We start from the raw sequence: 21133 nt of genomic DNA, 5'->3' as shown, positions 1-21133 counted from the left end.
AGTATAGTAGTCTGAACTGTCTGAACTGTAGTGTAGTAGTCTGAACTGTAGTGTAGTAGTCTGAACTAGTCTGAGTGTAGTAGTCTGAACTGTAGTGTAGTAGTCTGAACTGTAGTATAGTAGTCTGAACTGTAGTGTAGTAGTCTGAACTGTAGTATAGTAGTCTGAACTGTAGTATAGTAGTCTGAACTGTAGTGTAGTAGTCTGAACTGTAGTGTAGTAGTCTGAACTGTAGTATAGTAGTCTGAACTGTAGTATAGTAGTCTGAACTGTAGTATAGTAGTCTGAACTGTAGTGTAGTAGTCTGAACTGTAGTGTAGTAGTCTGAACTGTAGTGTAGTAGTCTGAACTGTAGTATAGTAGTCTGAACTGTAGTATAGTAGTCTGAACTGTAGTATAGTAGTCTGAACTGTAGTGTAGTAGTCTGAACTGTAGTGTAGTAGTCTGAACTGTAGTGTAGTAGTCTGAACTGGAACTGTAGTGTAGTAGTCTGAACTGTAGTGTAGTAGTCTGAACTGTAGTGTAGTAGTCGGAACTGTAGTGTAGTAGTCTGAACTGTAGTGTAGTAGTCTGAACTGTAGTGTAGTAGTCTGAACTGTAGTGTAGTAGTCTGAACTGTAGTGTAGTAGTCGGAACTGTAGTGTAGTAGTCTGAACTGTAGTGTAGTAGTCTGAACTGTAGTGTAGTAGTCGGAACTGTAGTGTAGTAGTCTGAACTGTAGTGTAGTAGTCTGAACTGTAGTGTAGTAGTCGGAACTGTAGTGTAGTAGTCTGAACTGTAGTATAGTAGACTGAACTGTAGTATAGTAGTCTGACACATATGGACACATTCTGATACATTTTCACAATATTTATTTTCCCTCCAACTTTGTCTCTTTAAAGTTTTAGTTTCCTTTTGTTTGAAGTCTTTATGAGTTAAAGGATCTCAGTGGTGTGAGTATTGGTTGCTAGGATAGGTTGCTGCAATAGCTGAGAACAGTTTTGTGGTGGAGAATGGGAGGCCTGAGACTGATGACAAGTAGTTTTACTCCGTTTAAGTGACGCTGCGGTGCTTGTTGCTGATCTTCTCTTCTGATCAGTGTTGTGATTCGCTGGGCACTGTGGTGGCTCTGCCTCCCTATTGGTCCCTTTGATCTACAAGTTAATTTCAGGTGCAGGCCCTTACCAGAGCACCCAGCACAACACAGCGCCACCATCAGTTCAGAGTCTGTCATTACGCCCTCAAAGTCCCCAAAAATATTGGTGAAAATATCAATTTCTTTTTTAAAAATGGGAATCTTAGTTATTAAGCAACAGTTTGTTTTTCAAGGTTCATGAGTGCCTTTCTCCACAGTTTGTTTTCAACAACAAATAAAATAAACTTCTGTCTAAATGTTAGATGTTTTGCCCTTGGCAATAAAAGTAACAACAAAAAAAGTTTTCTAGTATATTCTTTTCAAAAGTCCCTGCAGCGTTCAGTGAGAAACCCCATTTGTTGGTTTATTTTCTGGGGGGTTGGAGAGGAAAGGGGGAGAAGGTAGGGAGAGCGAAGAGAGGAAGGAACTAGTAACTAGGGTGAGAAGATGAAAGGGACGAGGAGGAGAAGGGGAGGAGAGTCAGTGAGAGAGAATGAGTCAGCCAGTCCTCAATCCCAGTCCAGGAGAGCTGTTACCTCTTGCCCATCTCGTTCTGTCTCAGGAACTGGATGTTGGTGCTGCTGTCAGCCAGTTCTGGGTACTGTTCCACGGGTAAAACATAATACCCATCATACCCTTGTACCCTCCCCGCGGTCTGCAGCTGCTGCTTCTCTCCCTCCGTCCACAGCCGGCTCCCCTCCTTCCCATCCTTGGCCCTCTGCCGCTCCCTCAGCCAGGCCCCAGCCAGGGCCCTCTGCCGGGCTAGTTCCAGCAGCCTCACCCTCTCCTCATCCACCACGTCCAGAGCTAGCCCATACCGCACGCTGAGGGCTAACGACGGCACCGCAAACTCCACTGTGGCGCCGCGCCGCGACCTTCCGCTCACAGTCACGTTGATCCCGCTCTCCAGCGCCTTGCGTCCGTTGGTCAGCCCCAGCGCCAGTAAATCACTATCGGCCGAACCGACTTTAACGAAGAAGTGACAGTCATGTCCGGCCTGCGTGTAGTGCGTTCCATCCAGGTAGATGGCGCCATTGAGGACTAAGGACACTTTCCGGCTGTCGTCGGTTGCCATGGAGCTAACTGCCGCCACCACACGTCCTTCCTTCAGCGCTAGCATCATTCCCCGGCCGATGATGGGCGTTGATGTGCCGAACCAGTGTCCAGGCTTGTCGCGGCGGTCGCGGGGGTCCTTGTTAAGGAGCCGTCCCTCCAGGGCCATGAAGGCCTGGTTGTGGCGCTCCGCTGCCTGCTGCACCCCCGTTATCAGCTACAGGAGAGACAGGGGTAGAAGAGAGGTTAAAGGTCACTGGTCAAACAGAAGAATGCAGACGAGGATACACTTATACTGTTTGGTTTACAGCTATTCTCATCTATTAATGTCCAGATTTCATTGTAATCATTGAAGGTTCATATTAGTGATCCCACAGTATCTTCAATGTCTCATCCGGCTCTGAAAGAAAGAGAGAGGACCATTTCTCTGTAATACGCAGGCCTCATTTAGCTCACAGACAGTGTGTTTCGGATTCTGGTTAACATAGAATCAGTACAATGGAGCTGTAGGTTGTCCCAGGCCTTCTCACCTGTCCGTTTTCACAGTCCTTGCTGGCCTGCAGCTCGTAGGGAGGCTCTACGAAGTAGAGGGTGTGACGGGGGAACCCTGGAATGATGTTACTGAGCTGGAAACCAAACATCACCAGCCAACTCTTCACGTCTGTGGAACGAAGACAACACAGTAAAAAATAGTTTTAATACAGCCAGCAAGTCATAGAAATATTAGAAAATGGTAAGAAGTTTGAAAATGCTATAATAATCTGCGTAGTATTAGGGAACAGATTTTAAGTGTAGTAAAATATTGTATGTATTCTTTGGGATGTTCTTCGAATCTAAATGATAAAAAAACAAAGAGAACTACAGTACACAGTGATGATGATAACACAACACTCAGCTCTCTCTCCTTTACCTGTAATAACAATAATGTGTTTTATAAAGCGCTTTTCAAGGATCCAAAGACGCTCTACCTGTGACGTAGTTCTTGATGTCCAACACGTCGCTGAGGGGGTTGTTGTTCTTGAACATATACAGGTTGAAGGGTGCAGGGTCCTTGCCGATCTTGGGCCAGCTGGCATAGTCTGGTGAGGTCCAGCGACCTGCCAGGACGTCATAGTCCCTCTGGGTGAAGTGGACCAGATTGGTCAAGGTGTCATAGAGACCACCATGGAACCCAACCACCAGCTGGAACTCTGGGTTAGAGTCCAGGTACACCTCTCCGTACGCTGTGTACTGTACCTGAAGGTCACAACAAATACAGACGCATGTTTCACTTCAAATCACTACAACTTTATCCCCTCTGGGGCAATTAGGACAAAGTCGGGTTACTTGGTCAGTTTTTGTATTTTTAATTTGAACAATCAAATGTACCTCTCTGGACATCAAGTACCAATTTATATTTTCTTATCTTAACATGTAGATAACGGGCCTTGAGATATTTAACAATCATGCAGCAAAAAGAATGATCATTAATAGTATTATTATTACTGTCTTCATGATTACCTGTTTGATCATCTGTCCGTTGCTGCTGAAGACAGCCAGTGGTGTTCCTGTGTTGTCTGAGGCGATGTAATACTCCTCTCCACTACTCACCTCCATAGCAAACAGATGACCCTGAGGGAAGCAGTACGGGCTTTACATCATAACTCACAGACAGTCACGTCACCATAACCCACAGACAGTCACGTCACCATAACTCACAGACAGTCACGTCACCATAACTCACAGACAGTCACGTCACCATAACTCACAGACAGTCACGTTACCATAACTCACAGACAGTCACGTCACCATAACTCACAGACAGTCACGTCACCATAACTCACAGACAGTCACGTCACCATAACTCACAGACAGTCACGTCACCATAACTCACAGACAGTCACGTCACCATAACTCACAGACAGTCACGTCACCATAACTCACAGACAGTCACGTTACCATAACTCACAGACAGTCACGTTACCATAACTCACAGACAGTCACGTTACCATAACTCACAGACAGTCACGTCACCATAACTCACAGACAGTCACGTCACCATAACTCACAGACAGTCACGTTACCATAACTCACAGACAGTCACGTCACCATAACTCACAGACAGTCACGTCACCATAACTCACAGACAGTCACGTCACCATAACTCACAGACAGTCACGTTACCATAACTCACAGACAGTCACGTCACCATAACTCACAGACAGTCACGTTACCATAACTCACAGACAGTCACGTCACCATAACTCACAGACAGTCACGTTACCATAACTCACAGACAGTCACGTCACCATAACTCACAGACAGTCACGTTACCATAACTCACAGACAGTCACGTCACCATAACTCACAGACAGTCACGTCACTATAACTCACAGACAGTCACGTCACCATAACTCACAGACAGTCACGTCACCATAACTCACAGACAGTCACGTTACCATAACTCACAGACAGTCACGTCACCATAACTCACAGACAGTCACGTCACCATAACTCACAGACAGTCACGTCACCATAACTCACAGACAGTCACGTTACCATAACTCACAGACAGTCACGTTACCATAACTCACAGACAGTCACGTCACCATAACTCACAGACAGTCACGTTACCATAACTCACAGACAGTCACGTCACCATAACTCACAGACAGTCACGTTACCATAACTCACAGACAGTCACGTCACCATAACTCACAGACAGTCACGTCACCATAACTCACAGACAGTCACGTCCAGTGCTTAATTTGAGTCAGATCCTGCCAGAACAGGATCCAGCACCTTTTCATTTTGGATTGTTTTGTTCCAGAATCTATTGTGCCGGATCCGGTACCTCTCCTGGTATGAAAAATCATTTAAACTTTTTGCATGTAAACATTCTAATAAAAGTGATCAAAGTTTATTCGAGTTGCATCTTTATTAATTATCCTGCCCCCACAAAACAAATGTAATGTGAAACAGTTGATTTTGAGCCCGGGCCTAATATTCTAAGAGTTGATTTGGGTTGGGCTGGCCTGGATTTATGGTTTGCGCAACATTGTAATCTATGTTTCAGACCAACGCGTGGCCTTGGCTGTGTGAGAAGTGCACCAGGATCTCTCACATAAGTAGTGTGGTGTACCACGGACAAGCCACCAGGGGAGACTCTTCGAGACCTGGTGACAGACAGAGTCTACATTACGCGTCTGTGGCTCCCTCTGCTGGATGTGCCAGGTCTCGACGGGTCCTCCGGCCAGGACTAATTCAGGCTGATTTGAGGCTGGTAAGTAATCAAGGGGCTGATTGATCACCAGCCGTACGGGTCCCATAAAGCTGCCAGGAGGGCAGCACATGGGAGGGTTGGAGGTAGTAAGAGGTTGCTACTGGATAGATGTCCTCACGGTCTACTAGCACCAAGGGGCTCGGTGTTTAACCCCAGAGGAGACAGCTTTACCCGGGGCCCAGAATGAGGTAATCCAGAAGAGGTCTCCTCCAGGAGATTCTTTTGTTTTTCTTTAATGTTTTAAATAAATACCCTTGAATCTGAGGTATCATACTTGTGTCTGATCTGTGCAAACGTTTAGATCAAACACCCTGGTCTGACACAATTGGTGGAGAATGAGGGCAAATCTGACAACGTGGTCAGACCAGGGTTGATGTTTAGGTAGTATCAGCATTGATGAGTTGATAGCTCAGTTCGTTCGGGCCCAACTAGCGCCACAGGACATTCAGGAATGAACGCTGGAAGAACAGTGTCTACAGTATGTCTGCATGCTTGAGGAAATCAGGAAGTTGTGAGGAGAAACACAGACTGAATCACAACCCAATCAGTTTTTATAATCAAGCTAATGGAGGATGATGACGTCGAGACCTCTGCATGTTAGAACGGACAGCACTATGGTAAGGATTGTCCAAGGCGAAGTGAGCAAGTCTGCTAGTCCGTTCCTGTCCAGAGACGCCCAAAAGGTGTATTATTACCTCAACACCGAACAGGTGGCTAACTACGACTGTATCAAGAGGGAGGTACTCAGCCGACACCGGTACAGCCTAGCCCGTCGGGCCCAACTTGTCCACGACTGGAGGTTCATGGTCGAATATTCCTCCTGAGCACAGATGAGCGACCTACTGCGCATCACCTGGGCTCCTAACCGACGTAGCCACTCTCCCTGTTATCGACAAAATTGGTCATGGATCACTCCTTACAGGCGCTACCTCACGACATGAAGAGGGCGGCGAGCCTGCACGCACCCCAGACCTTGGAGGACCTCTTGGGAGCAGCACCAGAATACAGAGGCCCTGCTGAAGGGGATGCAGGCCAAGTCCAGGAGCTGTCGGAGGACATGGAAGGACGACCCGACCACCGTACAATCCGACAGTCAGCTGGGCTAAAGGACTGCAGACCCACGGAGAGACAGGCAGGGGAGAAGACTAAAGGAGGTGTTTTGAGTGTAGCGCCAGGGTACACCTTGCATGACATTTCCCGGGTCGAGAGGAGTTGAGGCCCCGGAGACGAGTAGGGCAACGCAGTAAACTACTTCACCTCCTGCTGGGCCCACAGCGAACCACCAGCACCCATGGTCCCTGTGAAAGTCGACAGTCATGACATCCAGGCTCTGTTGGATTCCGTGTGTGGTAACGCTCGTACAAGCACACCTGCTGGCCCATCCGGCTGACTGTGGTGAGGAGATGTCCGTCTCCTGTGTCTACGGTGAAACAGGTATTCGACCAGGCCACAAGGGAGCTGCCACAAGGAAGCTGCCAGATGGTGGTGCCGTACCTGAGTTGCCGGTAACCCTCCTTGTGGGACAAGATTGTCCAATGTTCACAGCACTGTGGAGGCACGAGCTGGGAAAAAAAGTAAGAGCCAGCGACCGACGAGAGCAGGGATGGACCGTCACCTACTTGGCCCGGGAGCATGCAGTTACCAAACGCGTGTCTACGGACCCAGAGTCGAGGTCCGAGGGGGCGCCAGAACCATCCACACCTGGTGAACAACTGGAGGAGGAGCTTATACTCCCCTTCCTCGATTTTGAGGGACCCGGCGAGACAACTGCCCTAAGTCTTCTGAGGGGACAGTTTGGGACTGCCCATTTTGACCGTTTAGTGGGAAGTGATAGCAGTGGATGGCCTGCTTCTTCCGGGGGTGAGTGACTGGCGATACCCCCATTTCCAAATAAAAAATAACCTGTTGTATCAGGAGTCGCACAAAAAGGGGGAAGTCGGAGAGGTTCTGTTGCTGCCCCGTCGGTACTTCGGAACCATTATTCAGCTGGCCCATACCCATTTGTTGGGGGCGCACCTGGGAATGTAGAAGACCTGGGAAAGGATCACCTCCCGGTTTCGCTGTTCCGGGATGAGGCAGGCCATGGAAGTCTATTGCAGCAGCCGACCGGAGAGTCAAATCACCGCCCCAAAAGCAGACTTCCCGGAACCTGCTGGTTCCCCTACTGATCATTGGAGTGCTGTTTGAACACATCAACGTGGACAGTTGGCGCCCTGGTAAAAACTTCCCAGTATATCCTGGCTGTAGTAGATTATGCCACCCGATATCCAGAAGCAATTCCCACTTCTCTTTTTGTGTTGTGCACAGGTCAGGGGCGAAGCATGGGAAAGCGGATACCCTATCGAGAAGGGAGACCGCCCCCTCCCCCTCCCCGACAGGGCTAACGTCTTGATCAAACCCTCTGGTCTGCCACACTAGAATGAGGAACTGCAACATCCCTGATAAATTGAAATACAAAAAACACCACGCAGACAAAACAAGCCTTTCGCATTATTTTAAATACAATCGAGGGAAAACACAGGTTGGAAAGCAAATGGCTCCTGCTGAAAAGACTGTGCTTTAGACCACCAAAATATTTGATCAACTTCCAAATACTGTATTACAAAAGAGAGAGAAAGAAAGTATTTTGGCAGGAGTGCATCGACAATCACCAGTGAGCTGCACATCATTGGGTGAGTCAGTGAAACTGGAAAGCATTTTTAGGACTATAATTTCATCCTCATATTGTAGCCTACAATATGTGTCTCCACACACCTGGACTGGGCTATTGATGGATTCAAGACAAGGTCGTTTTTGCCAGTGTCAAAGTAGCCTGCCATTTTGATCATTTGTTAGGTATTAAAAAAGATTCTGCTACAGTCTCCAGTCATCTAAAATGAAGTAGATTTGTATGAAATGCGTTTATAAAAGGCCAACATTTTTCTGGACCGTAAGCTACTAAAAATGTCTCCCATGTGTGCAACTTCTGTAAGTGCCTCTACTCTACTGATCTATGTCACTACGCAAATGTGATGATATGCAATCCTTTAATACGAAGGTGATTTTTTTTCTCATGCGTTCTGGTACCTCAGAACTCTCCAGGTCACCCCCCTCTAGTGCTCACTTTTTGTTTCCGGCACCTCACGATTGACAAATTAAGCCCTGGTCACGTCACCATAACTCACAGTCACGTCACCATAACTCACAGTCACGTCACCATAACTCACAGTCACGTCACCATAACTCACAGTCACGTCACCATAACTCACAGTCACGTCACCATAACTCACAGTCACGTCACCATAACTCACAGTCACGTCACCATAACTCACAGTCACGTCACCATAACGTAATGATAGCATCACAAAAATGTGGTTATATCACAACAATAACAAAGGCATAACACAATCACCATGAACAGTATTTATCAGATGTAGATGTAGTCTGTAGATGTAGATGTAGATGTAGTCTGTAGATGTAGTCTGTAGATGTAGATGTAGATGTAGTCTGTAGATGAACACACTTTTCTCTAATAATCCGGTAGCCTACCTGCAAGTCATAGTACAGTGAAGCGATATCTGAGCTGGAGTGGTTAAATATATGTGTGACTCTTGCCGGGTGGTTCAGATCAGCGTAGAAGAACTGGAGGTGTTGTCCCAGACTGGTCCTAGTGGACACTCTCCTTCCCAGTCCGTCATAGCGGTACTGGACGCTCCAGCCTCCCGGGAGCTTGCTATATGCTCTGAGGAGCTGGCCCTTGGAGTTGTAGTCAAAGACATCCGAGCCTCGCTGGCTCAGGAAGCCATCCTCATCCACATGGTACTGCACGTCGCCCAGGCGCGTGATGCGGTCTCGGAGGTCGTAGCGGAGCGGCGTGAGGCGGGCACTGTTCCCGGGGTTGAGGAGGTGCAGGTTACCGTTCAGGTCGTAGCTGTAGCGCCATGTGGACCAGTCATTCACCTGGAGGCAGAGACAATGAAAAGAACTCTTTAAAAACACACCTTAAGTCAACTGTTTAATATGTCAACTCTTTTAAAAACACACCTGAAGTCAACTGTTTAATATGTCAACTCTTTAATACCACACCTGAAGTCAACTGTTTAATATGTCAACTCTTTAATACCACACCTGAAGTCAACTGTTTAATATGTCAACTCTTTAATACCACACCTGAAGTCAACTGTTTAATATGTCAACTCTTTAATACCACACCTGAAGTCAACTGTTTAATATGTCAACTCTTTAATACCACACCTGAAGTCAACTGTTTAATAGCACAGGTGAGTAGCAGAATCAATGGCCTATGCTCCTTATAAAGGTAAGTCAACATAGGAAAGTCAAAAACTGAAGTGAAAAGGAATACCATACTGTGTGTATTTGCAAAGAACAACAACATTTAATCAAGTATTTCAGGAAGTGGTCTGTAGTAATCTTCTAGGATTGTGATTTGGTGCTCAACTACCGCAGGACTAGTATCTCACTGGTAAGGTCAAATCTCCTACCTTCACCCCGCTGAGCTGTCCGTCCCCGTCATACTCATAGCGGTACTGTGTTGTGTTGGCGTATGGTCCTATCTTCAGTTCTCTCTTCACCACGCGTCCCATACTGTCGTACTGCACCGTCATCCAGTACATCAGGGACCTGAAGATCTCGTACTGCACCTCCTTGATGCGCCCGTGGGTGTCGAAGTGCTTGCTGAGGGTCATCACAGCCGTGGTTATGATCTGGTTGATGTCATAGTAGATCACGCCAAACTTCCCAAAGTGTTCCACCTGTAGCCAAGATAAGAGTTAAGTCAAATATTGTACAGATATTGTACAGGGGGGAGGGTCTAGGTCCCACTTTAATCCAATTCAATCTATCAACTGTAACTGTCATCCTGCAAGGGGCTTGGTTGTGGCTGGAGTTAGGGTTGAAGCTAGGGTTAGGGTTGAAGCTAGGGTTAGGGTTAGGGTTAGGGTTGAAGCTAGGGTTAGGGTTGAAGCTAGGGTTAGGTGTGAAGCTAGGGTTAGGGTTGAAGCTAGGGTTAGGGTTGAAGCTAGGGTTAGGGTTGAGGCTAGGGTTAGGGTTGAAGCTAGGGTTGAAGCTAGGGTTAGGGTTGAAGCTAGGGTTAGGGTTGAAGCTAGGGTTAGGGTTGTGGCTGGAGTTAGGGTTGAAGCTAGGGATAGGGTTGAAGCTAGGGATAGGGTTGAAGCTAGGGTTAGGGTTGAAGCTAGGGTTAGGGTTGAAGCTAGGGTTAGGGTTGAAGCTAGGGTTAGGGTTGAAGCTAGGGTTAGGGTTGTGGCTGGAGTTAGGGTTGAAGCTAGGGTTAGGGTTGAAGTTAGGGTTGAAGCTAGGGTTAGGGTTGTGGCTGGAGTTAGGGTTGAAGCTAGGGTTAGGGTTGAAGCTAGGGTTAGGGTTTTTATTTTATTTCACCTTTATTTAACTAGGCAAGTCAGTAAAGAACAAATTCTTACTTACAATGACGGCCTACCCTGGCCAAACCTTAACCCGAAAGACGCTGGGTCAATTGTGCGCCGCCCTATGGGACTCCCAATCACAGACGGTTGTGATATAGACTGGAATCGAACCAGGGTCTGTAGTGATGCCTCTAGCACTGAGAGGCAGCGCCTTAGACCACTGCGCCACTCGGGAGCACCACAAAAAAAGGTTTGAGGCTGGAGCTGGAGCTAGTGTTAGGGTTCAGGCTGGAGCTGGAGCTAGTGTTAGGGTTGAGGCTGGAGCTAGTGTTAGGGTTCAGGCTGGAGCTGGAGCTAGTGTTAGGGTTGAGACTGGAGCTAGTGTTAGGGTTGAGACTGGAGCTAGTGTTAGGGTTGAGACTGGAGCTAGTGTTAGGGTTGAGGCTGGAGCTAGTGTTAGGGTTCAGGCTGGAGCTGGAGCTAGTGTTAGGGTTGAGGCTGGAGCTAGTGTTAGGGTTGAGGCTGGAGCTGGAGTTAGTGTCAGGGTTGAGGCTGGAGCTGGAGTGTTAGGGTTGAGGCTGGAGCTAGTGTTAGGGTTGAGGCTGGAGCTAGTGTCAGGGTTGAGGCTGGAGGGTTTTGTGGCTGGAGCTGTGGAGCTGGAGCTAGTGTCAGGGTTGAGGCTGGAGCTGGAGCTAGTGTCAGGGTTGAGGCTGGAGCTGGAGCTAGTGTCAGGGTTGTGGCTGGAGCTAGTGTCAGGGTTGAGGCTGGATGCTGGAGCTAGTGTCAGGGTTGCGGCTGGAGCTAGTGTCAGGGTTGTGGCTGGAGCCAGTGTCAGTGTCAGGGTTGTGGCTGGAGCTGGAGTGTCAGGGGAGCTTGGAGCTAGTGTCAGGCTGGAGCTAGTGTCAGGGTTGAGGCTGGAGCTGGAGCTAGTGTCAGGGTTGTGGCTGGAGCTAGTGTCAGGGTTGAGGCTGGAGCTGGAGCTAGTGTCAGGGTTGAGGCTGGAGCTGGAGCTAGTGTCAGGGTTGTGGCTGGAGCTAGTGTCAGGGTTGTGGCTGGAGCTAGTGTCAGGGTTGCGGCTGGAGCTAGTGTCAGGGTTGCGGCTGGAGCTAGTGTCAGGGTTGCGGCTGGAGCTAGTGTCAGGATTGAGGCTGGTGCTGGAGCTAGGGTTAGGGTTGAGGGTGGTGCTGGAGCTAATGTTAGGGTTGTGGCTGGAGCTAGGGTTAGGGTTGAGGGTGGAGCTGGAGCTAATGTTAGGGTTGTGGCTGGAGCTAGGGTTAGGGTTGAGGGTGGAGCTGGAGCTAATGTTAGGGTTGTGGCTGGAGCTAGTGTCAGGGTTGTGGCTGGAGCTAGGGTTAGGGTTGAGGGTGGAGCTGGAGCTAATGTTAGGGTTGTGGCTGGAGCTAGTGTCAGGGTTGCGGCTGGAGCTAGGGTTAGGGTTGAGGGTGGAGCTGGAGCTAATGTTAGGGTTGTGGCTGGTGCTAGTGTCAGGGTTGCGGCTGGAGCTAGGGTTAGGGTTGAGGGTGGAGCTGGAGCTAATGTTAGGGTTGTGGCTGGTGCTAGTGTCAGGGTTGCGGCTGGAGCTAGGGTTAGGGTTGAGGGTGGAGCTGGAGCTAATGTTAGGGTTGTGGCTGGTGCTAGTGTCAGGGTTGTGGCTGGAGCTAGGGTTAGGGTTGAGGGTGGAGCTGGAGCTAATGTTAGGTTTGAGGCTGGAGCTAGTGTCAGGGTTGCGGCTGGAGCTAGTGTCAGCCTTGAGGCTGGAGCTAATGTTAGGGTTGTGGCTGGAGCTAGTGTCACCTTGAGGTTGGTCCTGGAGCTAGTGCTGGAGTGTTAGGGTTGAGGCTGGAGCTAGGGTTAGGGTTGAGGGTGGAGCTGGAGTCATGTTAGGGTTGGGCTGGAGCTAGTGTTAGGGTTGAGGCTGGAGCTAGTGTTAGGGTTGAGGCTGGAGCTAGTGTCAGGGTTGAGGTGGAGCTAGGTCTGGAGCTAGTGTTAGGGTTGGGCTGGAGCTGGGCTGGAGCTAGTGTCAGGGTTGCGGCTGGAGCTAGTGTCAGCCTTGAGGCTGGAGCTAGTGTCACCTTGAGGTTGGTCCTGGAGCTAGTGTTAGGGTTGAGGCTGGAGCTAGTGTCAGCCTTGAGGCTGGAGCTAGTGTCACCTTGAGGTTGGTCCTGGAGCTAGTGTTAGGTTTGAGGCTGGTGCTAGTGTCAGGGTTGAGACTGGTGCTAGTGTCAGCCTTGAGGCTGGAGCTAGTGTCACCTTGAGGTTGGTCCTGGAGCTAGTGTTAGGGTTGAGGCTGGTGCTAGTGTCAGGGTTGAGACTGGTGCTAGTGTCAGCCTTGAGGCTGGAGCTAGTGTCACCTTGAAGTTGGTCCTGGAGCTAGTGTCCTTGAGCTGGTGTCAAACCTTGAGGTTGCCTGGAGCTAGTGTTAGGTTTGAGGCTGGTGCTAGTGTCAGGGTTGAGACTGGTGCTAGTGTCAGCCTTGAGGCTGGAGCTAGTGTCACCTTGAGGTTGGTCCTGGAGCTAGTGTTAGGTTTGAGGCTGTTCTTCAGATTGGTGCTGGAGCTAGTGTTAGGGTTGAGACTGGAGCTGGTGTTAGGGTTAAGATTGAGGCTAAACTGTGATGTGGAAATGAAGCTAGAGTTAGGGTTAGGGTTGAGGCTTAAGGTTAGGGTTAAACTGGGACGCGGAAAGGGTTAGTGTAAGGGCTGTGGCTGAAGTTAGGGTTAGGGTTGAGGGTTAGGTTTAATGGGGTTTCTGTTTATGCTGGTATCAAACCTTGGGTTGCATGGGCCTATTGCAGTTTACCGCCCTGTTTCTAGATTGTACATCCAACCGGTCAGAAGTTAGGGTTGTCACTGGAGCTAGTGTTAGAGTTGAGGCTGGTGCAAGTGTTAGGGTTGTCGCTGGAGCAAGTGTTAGGGTTGTCACTGGAGCTAGTGTTAGGGTTGTCACTGGTGCTAGTGTTAGGGTTGAGGCTGGAGCTAGTGTTAGAGTTGTCACTGGAGCTAGGGTTAGGTTGAGTCTGGAGCTAGGGTTAAGGTTGAGTCTGGAGCTAGTGTTAGGGTTGAGTCTGGAGCTAGTGTTAGGGTTGAGGCTGGAGCTAGTGTTAGGGTTGAGGCTGGAGCTAGGGTTAGGGTTGAGGCTGGAGCTAGGGTTAGGGTTGAGGCTGGAGCTAGGGTTAGGGTTGAGGCTGGAGCTAGGGTTAGGGTTGAGGCTGGAGCTAGTGTTAGGGTTGAGGCTGGAGCTAGGGTTAGGGTTGAGGCTGGAGCTAGGGTTAGGGTTGAGGCTGGAGCTAGGGTTAGGGTTGAGGCTGGAGCTAGGGTTAGGGTTGAGGCTGGAGCTAGGGTTAGGGTTGAGGCTGGAGCTAGGGTTAGGGTTGAGGCTGGAGCTAGGGTTAGGGTTGAGGCTGGAGCTAGGGTTAGGGTTGAGGCTGGAGCTAGGGTTAGGGTTGAGGCTGGAGCTAGTGTTAGGGTTGAGGCTGGAGCTAGTGTTAGGGTTAGTAGTGTAGTCATCTACCCACCTTTCCAGAGATCTCGTCATAGCGGTAGAGGTCCACAGGCAGAGGAGTCTCACTGATGACTGGCTTCATACTTGCGATACGGAAGCTGTTGTCGTGGTACGTATAGTCAAACCTAGCATTCACCATCCCCTCCTCACTGAACCGGTAGATCTGCTTGTCAATCAACGGACCCATCTTACGGTAACGTATCGTACAGGAGAACCCGCCGCTCTGTAAGTTCACCATCTTCAGAACCCCAGCCGTCTCGTCATAACCGAATGTCACCGTGGTGCTGTCGTAGAGGATCTCAGCTAGCTTGGCCAGCTTGCCGTACTTGTAGAGGACACGTCGACCGGTGCCGAGGTAGTGGGTGGCCTTAGGGCGGCCGTCTTCGGTGAAGTCGTGGATGATGGAGGCATTGCTCTCTGGAGGGTTGTAGGTGTTGCGGATGTAACCGATAGAGACGTGGGTGAACATGGTGTGGCGGGCTACACTAGGCATGGTGACGGCTGTGATGCGCCCCGAGGTGTCAAACTCAAATATGTACTGTCTCTGGCTCTGTAGGAGAAGGACCATGGACTGGAGAGAGAGGAGGGAAAGAAGTGGAGAAGGAACATAAGTCATCATCACTAGCATCATTTCATGCACTTTTCTATTCTCTCAATCAGCTTGTCATTGCTATTCCTGCTGCCTGTACAGTAGGTAATGTCTCACAGGTGCAATGATGCCTTCACTTTATCTAGGTAGCTATAGCACCACACAGATAAGATCAACAGTACAAGTACCAGTAGCAGTAACAGTAGCAGTAACAGTACCAGTAACAGTACCAGTAACAGTACCAGTACCAGTAACAGTACCAGTAACAGTAGCAGTAACAGTAACAGTAACATTAACAGTTAACAGTAGCAGTACCAGTAACAGTAGCAGTAACAGTACCAGTAACAGTAACAGTAGCAGTACCAGTAACAGTAGCAGTAACAGTACCAGTAACAGTAACAGTAACAGTAACAGTAGCAGTAACAGTAACAGTACCAGTAGCAGTACCAGTACCATGTCCTCACCTTATCCTGGTAGCTGTAGCTCCACACAGTTCATAATAGTAGCAGTACCAGTAACAGTACCAGTACCAGTAACAGTAACAGTACCAGTAACAGTAGCAGTACCAGTAGCAGTACCAGTAACACTACTATGTCCTCACCTTATCCTGGTAGCTGTAGCTCCACACAGATCATAACAACAGTAACAGTAGCAGTACCAGTAACAGTACCAGTAACACTACTATGTCCTCACCTTATCCTGGTAGCTGTAGCTCCACACAGATCATAACAACAGTAACAGTAACAGTAGCAGTAGCAGTAACAGTACCAGTAACAGTAGCAGTAACAGTAACATTAACAGTAGCAGTAACAGTAGCAGTAGCAGTAACAGTACCAGTAACAGTAGCAGTACCAGTAACAGTAGCAGTAACAGTACCAGTAACAGTAACAGTAACAGTAACAGTAGCAGTAACAGTAACAGTACCAGTAGCAGTACCAGTACCATGTCCTCACCTTATCCTGGTAGCTGTAGCTCCACACAGTTCATAATAGTAGCAGTACCAGTAACAGTACCAGTACCAGTAACAGTAACAGTACCAGTAACAGTAGCAGTACCAGTAGCAGTACCAGTAACACTACTATGTCCTCACCTTATCCTGGTAGCTGTAGCTCCACACAGATCATAACAACAGTAACAGTAGCAGTAGCAGTAACAGTACCAGTAACAGTAACAGTACCAGTACTATGTCCTCACATTATCCTGGTAGCTGTAGCTCCAGTAACAGTACCAGTAACACTACTATGTCCTCACCTTATCCTGGTAGCTGTAGCTCCACACAGATCATAACAACAGTAACAGTAGCAGTAGCAGTACCAGTAACAGTACCAGTAACAGTAACAGTACCAGTACTATGTCCTCACCTTATCCTGGTAGCTGTAGCTCCACACAGTTCATAACAGTAGCAGTACCAGTAACAGTAGCAGTACCAGTAACAGTACCAGTAACAGTACCAGTAGCAGTACCAGTAACACTACTATGTCCTCACCTTATCCTGGTAGCTGTAGCTCCACACAGTTCATAACAGTAACAGTAGCAATACCAGTAACAGTACCAGTACCAGTAACAGTACCAGTAACAGTACCAGTAACAGTAGCAGTACCAGTAACAGTACCAGTAACACTACTATGTCCTCACCTTATCCTAGTAGCTGTAGCTCCACACAGTTCATAACAGTAACAGTAGCAGTACCAGTAACAGTACCAGTACCAGTAACAGTACCAGTAACAGTACCAGTACCAGTACCAGTAACAGTAACAGTAACAGTAACAGTAACAGTAACAGTACTATGTCCTCACCTTATCCTGGTAGCTGTAGCTCCAGTAACAGTACCAGTACCAGTAGCAGTAACAGTAGCAGTACCAGTAAGAGTAGCATTAACAGTAACAGTAGCAGTAGCAGTACCATTAGCAGTAACAGTACCAGTAGCAGTAACAGTAGCAGTACCAGTAGCATTAACAGTAACAGTAGCAGTACCATTAGCAGTAACAGTACCAGTAGCAGTAGCAGTAACAGTAGCAGTACCAGTACCAGTAACAGTAGCATTAACAGTAGCAGTAGCAGTAGCAGTAACAGTAGCATTAACAGTAACAGTAGCATTAACAGTAGCAGTAGCAGTAGCAGTAACAGTAGCAGTACCAGTAGCATTAACAGTAACAGTAGCAGTAACAGTAGCAGTACCAGTAACAGTAGCAGTAACAGTACCATTAGCAGTACAGTACCCGACAGTACTATGTCCTCACCTTATCCAGATAACTATAGCTCCACACCTTGCCGTCTATGAACGACCGTGACAGAATACGTCCCTGAGGGTCAAACTCTGTCTTCTCGCTCATACTGCCCCTCTGCAGCCCCACCAGCTGACCCGTGGTCGAATACGACACGTTCACCACTGCCAGGCTGCTGCTAGGCAACCACATGGCGGGACGGCCCTGCGTGTCGTACATGATGCGGAGCGTGAACTTGCGGTGGTCGTCATAGATCTTCTCCGTCCGAGTGTTGCGGTCAAAGTCGATGGAGAGGAGGTTACGGCCATGTGCCTGGAAGAAGATAGAGAGTGATGTCATCTTTACACGTAGTCAGTGATGTCATGTCTGTAGGGAGAGTGAGTGACGTCATCTTTACACATAGTCAGCGATGTAATCTCTGTAGACTGAGTAAGTGATGTCATCTTTTCCACATAGAGTAAGTGATGTCATCTCTAATGACTAAATGACACACAGAAAGGAAGTGAGGTTCTCAGCTCACCCTCAGCTTCCTGCCAAAAACAGTGACCTTCCCCTTGGTCTGTTCCTTGCGGAGCCGCCACTCGATGGAGTTGAGTCCGTTGTCTGTGGGTAGTGTGATGTTCCTACGGCCGATTGTAGGACTGACCGACCCGGCCAGGATGTGGGGCTCAGTGTGGAAGCTGATGCCCATCCCATTGGCATACATCACCCGCAGGGTGCCGTTGTTACACAGTTGGTAGCTGTTCCTCACCTGGTCTGTAGGGGGCGATATGGACAAGGAGAGAGAAGGGAGTCATATGAGCTGGCTCCTCTGCTGGCATCTTCCTGTGTTATGTTTATATGCTGAAAAAAGATCAAATTGCAGAGTAAATTGAAATGGATTTCTGTTGCCTTTCACAAACAGAATTCCTTCCCTGAACAAAAAGACCTCTGTCAATTCAGCGTTTCTATTCCCCACTCAAACACCCACACACATATACACAAAACAGTGTCTGATGTGGCGTAGCCTCTGGAAAGACTGTGTCTGATGTGGCGTAGCCTCTGGAAAGTGACAGGGGGATTGAGGGCCCATTCTTCTTCTCTATCGGAGGCATAAAGAACAGCAGCCTGATAACAACAACGTGATTGAAGATAACAGTGATTATCTGGCCGACGCAGCGGAAGAGTCTTTTATTTAATTTTTAAAAGGCAGGGGATCATACACACACCCTTGCATGCACGCAAAGACACATACACACACACACACTTGCATGCAAAGACACACACACGCACGCAAAGACACACACACACACACACACACGCACACGCACACGCACACGCACACGCACACGCACACGCACACACACACACTTTGAGCCTTCACCACCAAAAATGGCAGTAATCCATGAAGCCAATTTGTTATAAACCTCCAGGCAGCGTTTTACCAACACTTCAAACACACAGAGATGGCTTTCTGTCAACTCTGCAGTAGACTACCCTCTCTCTCTATCTGAAAAATGTATTTGTGATGAAAATGGAGAGAGAGAGGGAGAGAGAGAGAGAGAGAGAGAGATGAGGAAGACCATACAGAAATACAGTACAGAAAAAGAAGGAACAGCACGTCAGAAATCAGCTCAATGTAATTGAAAAAAAATAGACTAACCACTTCTGGTGGTTAACAACAACACGAAGAATGATCTATCCAAAACTGAGATGTATGGGTTCTTACTTTTCCAATCTTTTTGGCTCTATAACAAAGAACAAACAGCAAAAACATATACATGATCAAATACAAATCTTAGAATCAACTATTAAAGACTAACAGAACACACTGGATTCTCCAATTACCTGGAATGAACTACAGGACAAAATAAAAACCCTACAACCCAAAAAGGCCTGTGGTGTTGATGGTATCCTCAATGAAATTATCAAATATACAGACAACAAATTCCAATTGGCTATACTAAAACTCTTTAACGTCATCCTTAGCTCTGGCATCTTCCCCAATATTTGTAACCAAGGAATGATCACCCCAATCCACAAAAGTGGAGACAAATTTGACACCAAAAACTTCCGTCCGTGGGATATGCGTCAACAGCAACCTTGGGAAAATCCTCTGCATTATCATCAACAGCAGACTCATACATTTCCTCAATGAAAACAATGTGCTGAGCAAATGTCAAATTGGCGTTTTACCAAATGATCGTACAACAGACCACGTATTCACCCTGCACACCCTAATTGACAAACAAACAAACCAAAACAAAGACAGTCTTCTCATGCTTTGTTGATTTATAAAAAGGTTTTGACTCAATTTGGCATGAGGATCTGCTATACAAATTGATGGAAAATGGTGTTGGGGGAAAAAGCATACGACATTATAAAATCCATGTACACAAACAACAAGTGTGTGGTTAAAATTGGCAAAAACACACATTTCTTCCCACAGGGCCTGGGGTGAGACATGGATGTAGCGTAAGCCCCACCTTCTTCAACATATATATCAATGAATTGGCGAGGGCACTAGAAAAGTCTGCAGCACCTGGCCTCATCCTATAAGAATCTGAAGTCAAACATCTACTGTTTGCTGATGATCTGGTGCTTCGGTCACCAACCAAGGAGGACCTACATCAGCACCTAGATCTACTGCACAGATTCTGCCAGACCTGGGCCCTGACAGTAAATCTCAGTAAGACTAAAATAATGGTGTTCCAAAAAAGATCCCATTGCCAGGACCACAAATACAAATACAAATTCCATCTAGACACTAGAGCGCACAAAAAACTATACATACCTCAGCCTAAACATCAGCGCCACAGGTAACTTCCACAAAGCTGTGAATGATCTGAGATACAAGGCAAGAAGGGCCTTCTATGCCATCAAAAGGAACATAATATTTATACCAATTAGGATCTGGCTAAAAATACTTGAATCAGTTATAGAACACATTGCCCTTTATGGTTGTGAGGTCTGGGGTCCCCTCAGCAACCACAAATTCACAAAATGGGACAAACAATAAATTGAGACTCCGCAAAAATATCCTCTGTGTACAATGTAGAACACCAAATAATGCATGCAGAGCAGAATAAGGCCGATACCCGCTAATGATCAAAATCCAGAAAAGAGCCGTTAATTCTACAACCACCTAAAAGGAAGCGATTCCCAAACCTTCCATAACAAAGCCATCACCTACAGAGAGATGAACCTGGAGAAGAGTCCTCGAAGCAAGCTGGTCCAGGAGCTCTGTTCACAAACACAAACACACCCTACAGAGCCCCAGGACAGCAACACAATTAGCCCCAACCAAATCACGAGAAAACAAAAAGATAATTACTTGACACATGGGAAAGAATGAACAAAACAGGAAAAACTCAAATGCTATTTGGCCCTAAACAGAGTACACAGTGGCAGAATACCTGACCACTGTGACTGAACCAAAATTAAGGAAAGCTTTGACTATGTACAGACTCAGTGAGCATAGCCTTGCTATTGAGAAAGGCCGCCGTAGGCAGACATGGCTCTCACGAGAAGACAGGCTATGTGCTCACTGCCCACAAAATGAGGTGGAAACTGAGCTGCACTTCCTAACCTCCTGCCAAATGTATGACTATATTAGAGACACATTTGAAATACAAAAGTGACCTGTTGCCACAAGAAAAGGTCAACCAGTGAACAAACACCATTTTAAATACAACCCATATTTATGTTTGATTTATTTTTCCTTTTGTACTTTAACCATTTGTACATCGTTACATATATACATAATATGATATTTGTAATGTCTTTATTCGTTTGTAACCTTAATTTTTATTGTTTATTTCACTTTTGAATATGATCTACTTCACTTGCTTTGGCAATGTTAACATGTTTCCCATGCCAATAAAGCCCCTTGAATTGAATATATATATATATAGAGAGAGAGAGGGTGAGAGCGAGGTAGAGGTGAGAGATAAAGAGAGAGAGAGAGAGAGGGGTGAGAGCGAGGTAGAGGTGAGAGAGAAAGAGAGAGCGAGAGAGAGAAAGAGAGAGGGG

The 21133-nt window shown here is 47.5% G+C and overlaps 1 protein-coding gene across 1 annotated transcript in view; it reads right to left on the bottom strand.

The window, feature by feature from the left end:
* Window positions 1-695: 695 nt before the first annotated feature.
* LOC123992382 (teneurin-2-like) overlaps window positions 696-21133 on the bottom strand; it is a 150589-nt gene continuing 130151 nt past the window's right edge. Inside the window, exons 26-34 of the mRNA XM_046293523.1 lie at window positions 17643-17878; window positions 17138-17434; window positions 14322-14879; window positions 9911-10180; window positions 8958-9368; window positions 3668-3778; window positions 3136-3403; window positions 2698-2828; window positions 696-2384 (exon numbers count right to left, since the gene is read on the bottom strand). Coding sequence (XP_046149479.1) covers window positions 1647-2384; window positions 2698-2828; window positions 3136-3403; window positions 3668-3778; window positions 8958-9368; window positions 9911-10180; window positions 14322-14879; window positions 17138-17434; window positions 17643-17878 — 3020 coding nt within the window. The 3' untranslated portion in view covers window positions 696-1646. The remainder of the gene's footprint in view (window positions 2385-2697; window positions 2829-3135; window positions 3404-3667; window positions 3779-8957; window positions 9369-9910; window positions 10181-14321; window positions 14880-17137; window positions 17435-17642; window positions 17879-21133) is intronic.

This window comes from Oncorhynchus gorbuscha, linkage group LG13, assembly GCF_021184085.1.
Source record: "Oncorhynchus gorbuscha isolate QuinsamMale2020 ecotype Even-year linkage group LG13, OgorEven_v1.0, whole genome shotgun sequence".
Lineage (NCBI taxonomy): Eukaryota > Metazoa > Chordata > Actinopteri > Salmoniformes > Salmonidae > Oncorhynchus > Oncorhynchus gorbuscha.
The sequence above is the reverse complement of the archived record's forward strand: the minus strand, read 5'-3'. Positions and strand labels throughout refer to the sequence as shown.